Genomic DNA, 14,801 nt, shown 5'->3' with positions numbered 1-14,801 from the left:
TGTACATTTGTAATAAGCCTCTAGGTGCTTACCGAAACTCACAAGCATCCAAAACGATGTCCATTTAAGTTACTGCGCACATAGTAAAGTTTTGCTGTGGCAATCAAACACACAAAACAGGTACAACATTAATATCGGTTCATAAAACCTACTAGAGCCAAAAACACTGGCTTACATTTTCTGCAACATCTTCCTTTCAAGAGGAAGTTAGTGTCTGGGGGCAGCAAGGGTTTTTGGTTTCTACCCGCTCAGTGACTGACGTCTCACATGCCCATGCCAATCTCCTCCATCTTCCAGCCGCTGGAGTTCTTTCCAAATTTGTACACGAGCCTCCGGCCGTCAACTCGCTCCAGGATCTCTCTTTTATAGTAATACCTGAGGGAGAAGGAGGGTTAGTTAGTCTAGGCGTAAGACATAATAAGTACCCTTTAGCATCTGCTGCGTTTCATTGAATTAAAGTAAATGAAAATGTCGGAAAGTGACTTCTAGTCTCTTTCAGGGAAGACAATACAGGCAAAAACATTCCTCAATTTTGAGTTTTTGGGTTATTTTGCTAACCGTATTTTGTCTTCTTTTAGACTAGTGGGGGGGAAAAAACATCTAAAATATACATTTAGACGTTTATTTGACTACACTTTGTCTATTTGCACCTGTAAATTTCTCCTAAACTTACCCAAAGATAGCATAATGGGTCATTTGCATATTTAAACATAAAACTTTCAGAAAACTTGTAATACAAAAATAATTGTCTTAATGTAGGTAATCACCTGCAGTGTCTCCCCTTAACAATTTTCTTCCACTATAGTGACCAGACCAGGATTAAAGTGGCACACTAAAAACACTTGTAGAAAGTCTTCTGTGGCTCTAGAGGAGCTTTGTCAACTGACGTCATCAGGCTTATCTTGGCTCAGAGACTTCAAAGTTGGAGCAAAAAGCCTGTGTTATAAACTGGGTAAACCATTGCAATAAGCCCTTTAAATTTGGCCAAACAAGATAAAGCTACCAGCATAGCTTTAGGATGTTTGCTTTTTCAGCCTCTAAGTCAGGGGTGCAATTTTAAAATGTTCTTGTTAACCAGTGTGCCATATCAGCATTAAGCCTGCCATCATCTACCAAGCCGAGTTATTTTTTCTTTCTTTTGTGCTGCATTCTTTGAAGAAAGTAGCACAAAGAACAGTACTAGCCAATCAGAGGCAGAGTAGAGCGGATCTTCGAAGAATCCAGAGGGTGAAAAAGTAAATCAAACTACTGTAAATTACAGGATGTGCTCCTGCCATTGGCTGTGAAAGAGGTCCTTTGGCATGCGGATTGGAACATTTCTAAAATTATATCAAGACGCTTTGCGCCTTTGCCACAATGCAAATGAACTCACCTCATGGCCCGGCTGAGTTTTTCATACGTCATGCTGCTGTTCTTCTTCTTCTGGCCCCACATCTGAGCCACGGCCTCGGACTTGAGGAACTTGAATACACCTTCGCGGCGGTCCTCCCACTTCATTAGGCCATGGTTCCTCTCTGGGCTGATCAGAATGTCCCTGATGAACTCCCACAGGTGAGTGCCACGAGGAGCTGGAAACAAACAGTGACAGTGGGGCACAATGAGCTAAATGTGTGCGTGCATGGATGCATACAGTAAGCATAAGCATGGCAGTCAGATATGCATCTGCAACCTGATAAAGATGCAAAGTAGAATCTGTAAAACAGCCCAGCAGTGTTCGTGTACAGATGCCTTTTGAAACTGTTTTACATGATTAATGACAGTATGCTGATTCTCCAAACATGGCCTTACCGTGTTTGTTTTTCTTTGGACTGCCATAAATGCTGCTGCTGCTCCTGTTGTCCTCTCTGCTGACTTTGGGAGGTCGTCCCCGTGGTCGCTTCAGTCGACATTCTACATTCTCTGTTTTGATGTTCGCCTCTGTCAGCACAACAGTTAATTGTTAACTCACAGACACTGCTGAGACTGTGGAATGCAAAGAACCGCAAGCCCAGTTCGGACCAAAGATTTGTGGCGAGACAAAACCGGTTTAGAACGTTGCAGGGAAAAGTTGCAGCGGTCTGAACCGGCCCGTCTTAGTATGACACAAGCCGGCTGATGGCGTCACTGCGACTCATAGATGCTAGATCGGATCCGCTAAACGTGTCGACGTCAAAGGACGTTCCTCGTGGCCCGCCTTATTCTGCCTCTGATTGGCTTACCCTGGTATTCTTACCCTAACCCTAACCAGTCTACACTCCCCGTGCCTAAACCTAACTACGTTGACCATTCTAGCAGATCCAATTTAGGATCTACCCTGCGACTCAGCTGGTCACGTCTCCAAAGGCTGGTGTTAGAACGTAAGGGACATCACCTTTTTCAACAGAATAGAGAAGTCAGCTTGTAAAGTCAGCTGCAAACTATAGAAATAAAATGATCCATAATGCATTTTATTTCCATGTTACAAACTGTCAACTGGTCGAAACGGCAGATTTTTAGACGAAGGCTCAATGTGCACCCGCGAGCACGTATATGTGACCGAGCGAGCTAGAGAGTGACCGAAGAGAGTGAGCGGTGTTAGAACAAAGCCATGATTTACAGAAATAGAACGTTTTCACCGATTCATCACCAGATGTGCAGCTGTAGCAAGCATCTCACTTTTACTAATGTTATGCACATTCATATTTAGACGCAACAAATGATATATCTAGCTACAAAAAGCCTGAAAGTCGAACCCTAAAACGGAAGTACAGAGCTGCTATGGAGATGATACATTGTCTTGTCTCATTGGTGTAAAATGGCAGTTTTCAGCATGTTGCTGACCGATGCGTTCCAAGTAGTTGCAAGTTTCAACTGGTCAAGAATCTTTGGTCTGAACTGGGCTTTACAAACAATGAGTTTTGTTGCTTTCTCACTTGAAATCAGAGGGTAGGAGAACTCCGGGTCTGATTCACCACTGCCAGACTCGGGTGAGCTGAGGCTTGAGAAGTCATGCATGCCACCTAGACAAAAAGAGAGAAAGATGTTTCAGATACACAGCGTTCAGCTTAAGAAACGGAAAGGCAGAAGAGTCCGGCAAGATGACGAAGGATGAAATACTCACTGTTGGAGGAGGAGCTGTACTCGCTGTCAGACTGGTTATCAGACAGGTACTCAGTGTCTCCCAGAGATGTCATGGGCTCCAGGCTCAGACTAATACAATCATCCCTGTAGTCAGACTCCTTCTTGGTGACAAACCCTTCACCTGTTGGTAGTAAGAAGCAACATTAGCCCTATGATTTCCACACTATATCAATTGTATGTTAGTCAGTAACATCCAGAGGTGGAAAGAGTACAATGCTTCAAACAAAACACACTTAAGTAAAAGTAAATAATAAGCATTTTAAAAAACTGCTCAATAACAGGAACACAAGTAGTCGTAATGTGTTACTTCCCCACCCCCCTGGTAACACCACTGTAACAATATTTACCATGGCCAATTCTAATGGTGCTGAGCAAAGGGAAGTTTAGGTTGTCCAGGAAGTTGTCCAGGAGCTGGCAGGTCTCATTCAGCTCAGGTCCCGACAGGCTCTGCAGCTCTGCGAAAAAAAAGGACATAAAGAGGAAATGAAAAATGAGGCGTTTCAGCCATAACATTCATCCTGGAGAAGAAAACTCCAGCAAAGCATGGAAGCATGGAACCTCAATTCTGTCCTCTGGGAACAGAGACCAAATATATAATTTTGTGACTGTATACAGTATGAGTTGTGTCATATCTCTCTCTCTCTCTCTCTCTCTCTCTCTCTCTCTCTCTCTCTCTCTCTCTCTCTCTCTCTCTCTCTCTCTCTCTCTCTCTCTCTCTCTCTTTCTCGCTCTCCATATATTTACAAAGCTACATGTATTGTAAACAGAAACCCAAAGATGTCTGCATGTCTCTCAGCATTCGACACTCACATGCTCAAATGAACCTGAGGGGAGAGACTAAATTGAGACACACAGACACGAAACTCAGGGCAAAGGTGAATACGTAGAATGCTGATACTTATTGTATCCTAATGGTGAGAAAGACAGTATACTCCAGGGCAAACACACACTGTGCTCAGGTGTCATGTTGGGAGCGTGCCTATGTTCCCACAGCTCTATGTTCCCACATTTCTAAGAATTGTTTTTTTCACTGAAAATTAGGCCCTATGTTCCCACATTTTCTTTTTCATAAATTTGTATCAGATTTTATCCCCCTTTCTCCCAATTTGGTAGCCAATTACACCCAACCTATTATCCAGTAGCAATGGACTACAAATGGAAGGTAACCCTAACCCTAACATAGGGCCTAATTTTAAGAAAAATCTTAGAAATGTGGGAACATAGGGCTGTGGGACCATTGGGCTGTGGGAAAATAGGGCTGACCCCGTCATGTTGCACAGAGAGAGCTGCAGGTTTCTGTACAGAAGTAAACCTCTTGCCGACCAAGAGCCAGGTTCTGTCCGATGTTTGTTAAAAGGAAGTTTTTCCTCGCCGCTGTCGCACCAAACGCTTGCTCTGTAGTCAGTTCCACATGACAGATGCAGGCTTACCATATTTGGTCTTGTGTTCTTGCAGACTCTGCTGGAGGTGTGGGCCAAGCTGCATGCCGAAAGCCCCGATCATCTGTTCCCGGCTCATCTGGCAGAGAGCAGAGCCGTCAATGGCGCAGTAGGCCAGACTTAGGGTGCTCGCGTCAAACTTGGTGCCCTCTACGTGATCGCTGATCCAGTCCAGAACGTTGTCTGCCGTCCAACAGTGAGGGCTGATCTCCCCGTACCACTGGCCTGCAGAGAGAGAAAGAGGCAGGATTTAACTTAATATTCTGCAGAGTATGGAAGGTGTGTTTACAGAAAGACACCTCTGAATGGGCCCCGAGGCTCTGGAAGGATCCGCCCGAGGATATCAGATCAGCTGAGTTAGTGTCAGTGGTGGAATGTAACTAAGTACATTTACTCAAGCACTGTACATAAGCACAAATATGAGGTACAGTACTTTCACTTTCCTTTTCTTTTCATTCCACTTTCTACTTCTACTCCGCTACATTTCAGAGAGAAATATTGTACTTTTTACTCCACTACATTCATGTGACAGCTTTAGTTACTAGTTACCTTACAAATACAAAAATATTTTTTGCACACAAAACACATGTAGTTCATAAAATACAATGTTATGTTATGGATTAAACTACCCAACAATATAACGGCCTACAAGTCCAGCTGGAATGATTATACAACGCTCTTCGCAAGCAAAATGAAGGATCGGATCACAACTTTCATCCAGTTTTGGCGTTTTCTTCCATTTTATAGCATTTGAAAGAAATTATTTGAAATTGTTTCAAAGCATGGGTCTGTGTTGTGTGTCCCCGTTTGTTTTGGACCTGAACTGGGTTGGTTTGTGGGTGGGCAAAGGAATTGAAGGGAAGTGACACACTGTTTTCACTATGCTTTGTTCACCATCGACTGTACGCTATGTCTCGTACTGTACCATTTTTAAATTAAAAAAAAAGAATTGAAATGGTTTCAAAACGGTAGCCTGACTAAACTATGACATATAGCTAGGCTGTGACCATCCATCAACATCCTCTGATCTCAACTATTAGTCAAAATAATTCATGATTTCTGCTTTTTTAAACTGAGAAATTGGGTATAATATTTATATAAACAATGTTTATTGACCATGAATGCCAAGAATAAGTGTAAAACTAGTGGTAATAAAGTGAAGAATGAAGTTGGCTAAGAAGATGTAACAGAATTGGGTGACAATTTAAACTTCATGTTTAAAAAAAAAAAACAGCAAACCAGACGGAGGACAACACAAGGGTTAGAGAAGCAAGTTCTGACATCTTCTGCATGAAGCAAGATCAAGATTCTTTCAGGGCTGCACCCTCTTAGTCGCTAAGATTACTTTAGTGACTAAAGGCATAAAACAACGGACTAAAGTTTAGTCCGTTAGTCATGTTTTATGGTGGCCGGGTTAGCTCAGTGTTAGAGCAGGCGCATTTGGTTTGAAAGAAACCCACATTTCTGATATACCCCAATGACAACACGTCTACCCGCTCAGCTATCAGTGGTGTGGACTGATACCAGTCTGCATCATTACACCCAGTCTCTGAGGTCAGACAAACAAGTCTGACCTGTTTCAACTATGAGGTGGCGGCATTCCCCCCGTTTGACGGTTTTGCCGAGTTAAACATTGGCTGCCTGGTAAATGATTGATCCGACAGCGTCTAAATGAGGTCAAAGCAAAGTTCAGTGAGCTCATGGTCCCGATCATGTTTACTGTGAGATTAGTGTTTAGCTGAAACTGCCCACGAAACACAGACCGGACTATAATGGTTAACAAAAGGCTTGGCAGCCAAAACACCACACACATTTTACTTTCTTTTGGTGTCACACGGATCACAGCTAAATCTGAAACAGCAGTGATACGATGAGTTCCATGTACCTAGTTGTCAAGACATCGATTTTTCATCAGATGTAGACGTCCACTGCTCTGGAATTCATTGAATATGTCACTAAAAACAACTTCTTTGCCAGCCTTCAGGTCACAGTTAAAGAAGTTTTGAATTTCACCGAAACCATATGTTGGGATAATTCTGTTGGTTGTGTTTATTGTCTGACTCAAAGGCTTGTATTTTGTTTGCCTTGTCCTATTTCTTGCTTTATGTTTTTTTTTTTTATTATTTTTTATATACAGGAATACATTTGTTTGTGTGTTGTATTGCTTGTTTTTACATTTTATTTTTTGTACAGGAATGATCATGTTTTTGTTCTCTTTTGTATAAGGGGAGGATGCTGAATAAAGCCTTTAAGGCTTCTTTTCCTCTCCTGTGTAATTGCTTGTTTGTTCAAATGAACTCAACTAAACAAGACAGAAAGGAGGGTCACAGCAGCAGCGGGTGTTCCTCTTACCGCTTATGTTGGAGTTGTATGCTGAATTGCTGATCTGCAGGGTGTTGATGCTGGGCAGCTGCGGCGGGACGTCATGGCTACCAGTCTGATACATGGTGATGTTGGCGTTGGTCAAGATGCTGCTGAGGCACGGGGATGACATGGCACTGCAAAAACATAGAAGACAATATTTTTCTTTTCCTTGCTAATTTTCATTCAAAGTCAAGTCATCTTTTATTTATATATTATATAGCCCATTTGAAACAACAGAAGTTGACCCAAACTTAAGGTATGACAAACAAATGTATTCATGAAATCTGCCTCGATACAGATGGACAACGTGACATAGCTAAGTACATAACAAACAACAACACAACATGGAATACAAAACAACTGACATGATAAAACCAAAGTCAAGCAAAGAAGAAGGGAGTTAGGAGAGAAGGAATGAAATGCACAGTAGATTAAAAAGCAGTACAGGCAAATAAAAGATAAGTCAAGAGGTAAAAAAGCAGCTAAAAGCGCCAGAAAAAAAGGTGGGTCTTTAAATCAGATTTCAAATTTTCAGTCAGAAACAAGAGTTATATCTAATGAACCTAATGAATTTGTTTGCAGTTGTCCAGCGTTTGCAACATAATCAAAATATCACTTCCAAAACAGTGAACGCTCTGACATATTTCAACTCAAGTTCAACTCATATTTACCTGATTACAGCACGAGCCACAGTATGATGCAAAGGGTTGTTATGCTCCAGGACAATCTGCAGCAGTGTGAGCGTGAGTTGTATGATTTCCACTTTTCAAGTATCAGTGCCTGTTCTCTGCCTTCTTCACCCACCTGCTGAGCTTTATACTCCTGTAAAAAGGAGCGGGTTGGGGGGGGGGGCAGGCAGACTCAACCTGAGAATTCAGGGGAATTCCACCTGAAACTGGCCACGCCCCCATCCCTCCTCCTTCTCCTCTTCCTTTCCTGAGAACTTGATCAACTAAACAAACCTGCTCTATTACCTGCTATCCTCTAATCTCTCTCTAACCATAATCACGTTTACCATCAGTTAGGCTTAGATTATAGTTGTTTTCAGTGGGGGAATGTAACTAAGTACGTTTACTCAAGTACTGTCAAATTTGAGGTACTTGCACTTTACTTGAGTCTTTTCTTTTCATGCCACTTACTACTTCTACTCCGTTACATTTCAGAGAGAAATATTGTACTTTTTACTCCACTACATTACTCTGACAGCTTTAGTTACTAGTTACTTTACACATTAAGATTTTTTTTTTGCACAGAAAACCTATGTAGTTTATAAAATATGATGTTTTATTATAAATTAAACTACACAACAATATAATTGCCTACAAGTCCAGCTGAAATGATCAGCTGATTAATCACTCAAGTGTTTTTAACATTTCCAGTTTCTAAAGTTTTCTATGTGAGGATGTTTCTGCATCGAGTACTTTTACTTTGAATACTTTAGGTACATTTTCCTGATGATACTTACATACGTTTACCTAAGTAACATTTTCAATGCAGGGCTTTTATTTGTAACAGATTATTTTTACAGTGTAGTATTAGTACTTTTACTTATGTAAGTAAAGGATCTGAATACTTCTTCCACCGCTGTTTGTATTTATAGACTGAGTTGGCTTTAATAGGTTTGCTTTGTGATATTAGATTCCTTTAACTGAAAATGAAATAGCAGTGCCGATGTGTTGAAGCTATATTTACACAGCACACATGACATGAAAGCAGTTTGTCAGACCTGCACTGGAGGATTACAGTATTTTCGTCAGTAAGTTTTGAAATATTTCTTATCACATTGTACGATGTGACTGTTTTGAAATGACTTGACTTTGTCATGTTTCCGTGACAAAACCATCTTTGACTCCAACAAGGAAGGGGGTGGGGAGAGTGTGCATGACACAGGTTTGCGACTGGTCACAAATTCTAAAAATAGCCGCACAAAGTGTGTGTGTGTGTGTGTGTGTGTGTGTGTGTGTGTGTGTGTGACGTCGGCAAACAGCCGACTGTGTGTTCGCAGACAGTTTAATCAGTAAACGGCCAAGCCTGTGAGTAATAAAAATAACTTTATTAAGATGCTTTTTTTCCCGATAGTCAGCTGCGTCTCTTTCTCTCTTTCTCTCTTTCTTCTCTTTCTCTCTTTCTTCTCTTTCTTCTCTTTCTCTCTTTCTCTCTTTCTTCTCTCTCAATTTCACTTTTCAATTTAAAGAACTTTATTGGCATAGCAAGACATAGCTTATATTGTCAAAGCAGATAACATATAAATGAAAGGAAATTGACAATGCCTGGCGCTAGGGAGGATATATTTATTCATAATTCAAATTGACAGTCCAATGAGAAAACGAAAAGAGATCAAATTAAAAATATTATTTTGCTACGCTACTAGGAATAATCATGCCATAATTGAATTGACAAAAGAAAAAAAGGAAACTGAAAAAGCAAAGTTGAAATGCAAAATGATAACTTGAAAGTGTAAAGTGGCAATGTAAAAAGTCAAATTTATAATGCAAAGCTTAAATATAAATGCTTTATCTTAAATTGAAAGATGACATTGAAAATCGCAGTGGGAATAAGAAAAGACAAACATCAAATATGAAACTCAAAATGTGAAAAGGAAAAGCTTAAATGGAAAAAAAACAACAACAAATAATTAAATTTTAGCCTTTAAACTTTATAATCTTCAATTTTCATTTTGAAATTTTATCTTTTGAATTTTACATTTGGCAATTGCCGTTTTATGGTTGTGCGGAGGCTCCACGCAGAGCTTTCTCTGATGTTTATACTTGTGTGCGTCGAGCCGGCATGTGTGTGTGTGTGTGTGTGTGTGTGTGTGTGTGTGTGTGTGTGTGTGTGGGGGGGGGGGGGGTGGGGTAGAGGGAGAAGTGAGAGAGTGATGGCGATCGGAGCGAGTAGCGACTCTAGAGTCATAGTGAGAGAACCAAAGTGTCTCCCCTGTTCTTTCTGACCACAGTGGGAGATCTGGAGCAGGAGAAGTAAACCCTCTCCTTGATTTCATGTTGTTTATTTGATGTTCGAGCAACGTACATTTTTCGAGAGGTGCACGTCAGGCTACGGCGTAGATGCAGAGGGGTCTGCAGGGGTACGCCGTCGATTTGACGCAGAAGCAGAAAACGGCTTTTAGATTCACCGTTTCCATTTTGATTTAGCGTTTCAACGGTGTATGTAAATGAGGGGGCGTGGCCCAAAGGCTGGTGGGAGGGTCTGAAACAGAAGGGGTGCAGAGGTGTTAATTTAAGTATTTCCATTTAAGCGTTTCCATTTCACATTTTGAGTTTCATATTTGATCATCTTTCAATTTAAGATTTGCATTTCAAATTTGACTTTTTCCATTGTCACTTTACACTTTCAAGTTATCATTTTGCATTTCAACTTTGCTTTTTCAGTATCTTTTTTAAATTAAATTATGGCATGATTATTCCTAGCAGCGTAGTAAGATACTAATATTTTTAATTTGATCTCTTTTGGTTTTCTCTTTAGACTTTCAAGTTGAATAATGAATAAATATTGTATATCCTCCATAGGATGATGCAACAGTTGGAATTCTCACCTACAGTAAATCACATTTCACGTTTGTCCCTGTCTGAAAGTAGCCTGGTCCCACCAGACTCTCGTACAAAATTGAAGTACGCAGGAGGGTGGAGCCAGGATAGTCTGAAAGGGCCTTGAATTCTTCACATTGACTTTCAAATTTGGAGAAGATGTGTCAAAAAAAGATGTCTCTCTCTCTGTCTCTCTCTCTCTCTCTCTCTCTGTCTCTCTCTCTCTCTCTCTCTCTCTCTCTCTCTCTCTCTCAATTCAATTCAAAGGGGCTTTATTGGCATGAAAAGTTTCAATAAAAGGTTGCCAATGTCCAAATATTCGGACACAATAAACACTTTTCAATATATTAGGATGGATTTAGTTGAGGTGGTTTGGGCATCTGGTAAGGATGCCCCCTGGGCGCTTCCCTGAGGAGGTGTTCCAGGCACGTCCAGCTGAGAGGAGGCCTCGGGGAAGACCCAGGACTAGGTGGAGGGATTATATCTCCAATGTGGCCTGGGAAAGCCTCGGGATCCCCCAGTCGGAGCTGGTTAATGTGGCTCGGGAAAGGGAAGTTTGGGGTCCGCTGCTGGAGCTGCTGCCCCAGCTGATGGATTTATATTAATTATTTATACACTATATCTGTGTGTGTGTGTGTGTGTGTGTGTGTGTGTGTGTGTGTGTGTGTGTGTGTGTGTGTGTGGGGGGGGGGAGTGTTTGTACATATTGGGCAGCAAGATATGCCCTGTCTCCTTCTGCCGGGGGGATTTTTAACTTTGAAAGGTCATTAGGCTCTTTAAAATCTAAGATTAATTAATGAATTATATATTAAATTTGTGAGAATAAATGTCCCCCGTTTCATTACTAAATGCTTTGCATTGTAGGAGAGCTGCCATCTCTGTCTCTGCCTCACCTTTCATACAGCGACCATACACACCTCTCTCTTTCTCAAATTCAAACTCAAATTGCTTAGTGTAATTGACATGAATGTCAGGAAAACAATATTGCCAAACCGTCAAGGATAATACAATTCAATAATAATAATGAGAAAAAATGCATCATTTCTAGTCACTGTTCCATTATCTTTTATTGTGACTATTATTGCCACTGTTCATCACACCCCCAACCGGCACCGTCAGACACCGCCTACCAAGAGCCTGGGTCTGCCGAGGTTTCTTCCTAAAAGGAGTTTTTCCTCGCCACTGTCCCACTAAATGCTTGCTCTTGGGGGAATTACTGGAATTGTTGGGTCTTTGTAAATTATAGAGTGTGGTCTACTAGATTAGACTAGCCTACTCTATCTGTAAAGTGTCTTGAGAAATAAAAAATACATATATGCAAGTTTACATTAAGTAAACTAAATGTATAAAAATAAAAAGAAAATCATAGGAAATGTGTGTGTGTGTGTGTGTGTGTGTGTGTGTGTGTGTGTGTGTGTGTGTGTGTGTGTGTGTCGATAATTCATTTGTTTAGGGTGCATAAAGTAACAACAACAGTATATTATTTATAAAATGGGAAAAAAAACATGGAAAACACATAAAGCAGAGGACTAAATGAGTCAGTCTCCATATATTTCCAAAGCTACATGCATTATAAACAGAAACCCAAAGACGTCTGCATGTCTCTCAGCATTCAACACTCACATGCTCAAATGAACCTGAGGGGAGAGACTAAATTGAGACACACAGACAAGAAACTCAGGGCAAAGGTGAATAAGGGGAATACTGATACTTATTGTATCCTAATGGTGAGAAAGACAGTATACTCCAGGGCAAACACACACTCAGGTGTCATGCTGCACAGAGAGAGCTGCAGGTGTCTGTACAGTAGGAAACCTCTTGGGACTCGATGTGGCTCGCTGCTGGTACCTAACGGTTAGTGATAACTGCAAATACCTTTACTAATCATGCGTTGCATTTACCTTAGGAGCTCGGAAGTTGAGTGCATTCCATTAACAAGCCCTTTTTCATTGTTTTCATTAGCTCTCTTGACTCATTAACCATGTCTGTCACTGGGAGTTAATGGCTGCGAGGACAGGCTGGTGGCTTTGCGCGATGTACAAATGTTCTTTAATACAATAAGGCTGCATGCTAGTCTTCCATCTACTGTCAGCCATGGGCAGATTATAGGGCAATAGTTTAGATCATGGATCTTCAACAGGTGCTCCGGGACCCCTAGGGGGTCCTCAGAGTCAATGCAGGGGAGGCCTCACAATTTTTGTTAATTTTTGAAAGTTTTTCAAACAAATTAAAAAGTCTTAACATGAAGCCAACAGATTATTAGCATTATAATTCCCCACTGATGATAGGTTTACTGGCCTATTGGTAAGGTAGTCACTAAGATAGTCATCTACAGATAGTTAATAAAAGCTATAGTGCGTAGTTTCTGTCACCCCCATGAGGAATTCTAAGTAATGACAACAAATGCGCGTCAACATGATACAAGCCTTACATGATCACGCATGCACCACCACCCCTCCCCCTCCACGCAGTTGCTAGTAGCCAAGGAGGACACGGAGGATAAAAAAAAAAAAGATGGACTCTTCAGAAGAGGTCATTAACTTCACTCGAGTTTCTGCGCGCGAAAGTCACCAGACGCCACAATCTTCTGAACATAGTCATACTGAGAAATACAGAGAGAGTTGTGTGGAGCTGATAGTCTTAATTAGCTTTGTATTAACTCATTTGGCAACGGCTTGAATGTAGTAAAACTTTAATTAATAATCAACTGTGCCACATGTATGTTATAACATTAAAACATTATTTATAAAATCATGCCAACAATCATTAGGCTATTTTAATAGCTTAGTATTCTATGCAAAAAGACTATGTGTAAAGGCTTTAGGCCACCCTACGTGTTATTGGCCCAGTTGCATGCAACTTCATTTTAAACAATATATGTAGTGGGGGTTCCCTGCTCCGTGTCTCTTTCAGTTAAGGGGTCCTTGGCTTAAAAACGTTGAAGACCCCTGGTCTAGATGGGACAAGACTAGAGAGTGCGTTACTAGTGTAATTGTTGAGTCTGTCAACAGACAAGCATTTCTTCTGATGAGTAGTATAATTGACTACAACATAAAGAGAAAAAGTCAGGCTTCGTTACAAAGTTTTTTAGATTTGTTTATCTGTTACTATTTTGTTACTGTGATTTAGTATTGCGATGTAGTGCCTTGCAAGTGTGATTATGTTAAGAGGTTAAGAAGAAATACTAGGCTACATACCAGGCTGTCATGGCTGACAGTAGATGAAAGACTAGCATGCAGCCTTATTGTATTAAGAACATTTGTACATTACGCAAAGCCACCAGCCTGTCCTCGCAGCCATTACATCTCAGTGACCACGTTTGTCTCTGAAGTAAAGGCTGGACTACAATAGAGCTGTTTGGAGCAGTTTGTAATCAGTGTTTTCTGTTGGAGATGGTAAGTCCCTTTGGGTGGACTTTGGGCTTTTTTACTTTGTAAACCTATAACGTGCCCAAAAAAGATATATAACACAATAAAGGAAAGGGGAAAAGCCAAAAAACATAATAAGCACTTTAATGGACGACGGTGAGGCGTGAACCGTCCGATTATGACCATTAATACCTGACTATGGACACCTCGAAGGGCATTAACCCGCTTATACCATGGTCACTTGCCAAATAACATATTTTAAAAACATTAGTTTATATTATATAAACATATTTATATAATATAAACTATAAATATATTATATTAATTTGCTTTACAATCAAAATCAAAAATTTTTCCAAACAATAACTCCGTTTCCCTGGTTATGCCTGAGGGTTGGACTAATACCTGGAACAATCATTCCCATCCATCAGGTTCTTATGCAATGCAAATGTTGTTCACTCCTCCAGGAAATAGGAAGGACCTTAGATACGACTTGCCTCCCATAGCAACGGGAGATATTTATAGTCCGCTCAGCTGATAGAACCCTTCAGCTCAGCTACAAGCCAGAAAGCTAACGCTATGCTAGCAAGATTCAAAGTCAATATCATTGTGTACAGTTGGTTTTTACGAACAATTTTATCCGCAATGTGTAACGTTACTGTCGGCCGCAGCCTGAAGTAGCGACCTGAACAGCGAACAGGATGTGAGATAACGTTATTCGCTGTGAAACTTTTAGCGTTTTTCCATTACGTGGTACCTGCTCGACTCGCCTCGACTCTACTCGCCTTTTTTGGTTTTCCATTATGTAAAAAAGTCCCTGGTACCTGCTAACAGGTACTTTTTTTAGTACCACCTCAGTCGAGGTTCCAAGCGAGCTGAGGCGATACCAAAAGGTGACGTGAAAGCAACAGATGGGGGTGTCCTGAACAAACCTGCCATTTCTAAATAGTTTAGCCAGCTGTTTTTTTTTTTGCTGCCTCCAGCTT

General features: G+C 40.9%; 1 protein-coding gene across 1 annotated transcript; it reads right to left on the bottom strand.

The window, feature by feature from the left end:
• Positions 1–211: 211 nt before the first annotated feature.
• Positions 212–7,704, bottom strand: elf3 (E74-like factor 3 (ets domain transcription factor, epithelial-specific)). The gene is made up of 9 exons (XM_078247677.1): positions 7,574–7,704; positions 6,891–7,036; positions 4,530–4,763; positions 3,447–3,554; positions 3,080–3,220; positions 2,892–2,978; positions 1,789–1,917; positions 1,373–1,568; positions 212–375 (listed from the first exon to the last, which is right to left on the bottom strand). The coding sequence occupies exons 2-9, from the start codon at positions 7,030–7,032 to the stop codon at positions 264–266; spliced, it is 1,149 nt and encodes a 382-aa protein (XP_078103803.1). The 5' UTR covers positions 7,033–7,036; positions 7,574–7,704; the 3' UTR covers positions 212–263.
• Between the last annotated feature and the right edge of the window lie 7,097 nt (positions 7,705–14,801).

This window comes from Sander vitreus, chromosome 4 (assembly GCF_031162955.1).
Source record: "Sander vitreus isolate 19-12246 chromosome 4, sanVit1, whole genome shotgun sequence".
Lineage (NCBI taxonomy): Eukaryota > Metazoa > Chordata > Actinopteri > Perciformes > Percidae > Sander > Sander vitreus.
This window is presented reverse-complemented; position numbering and strand designations above follow the sequence as displayed.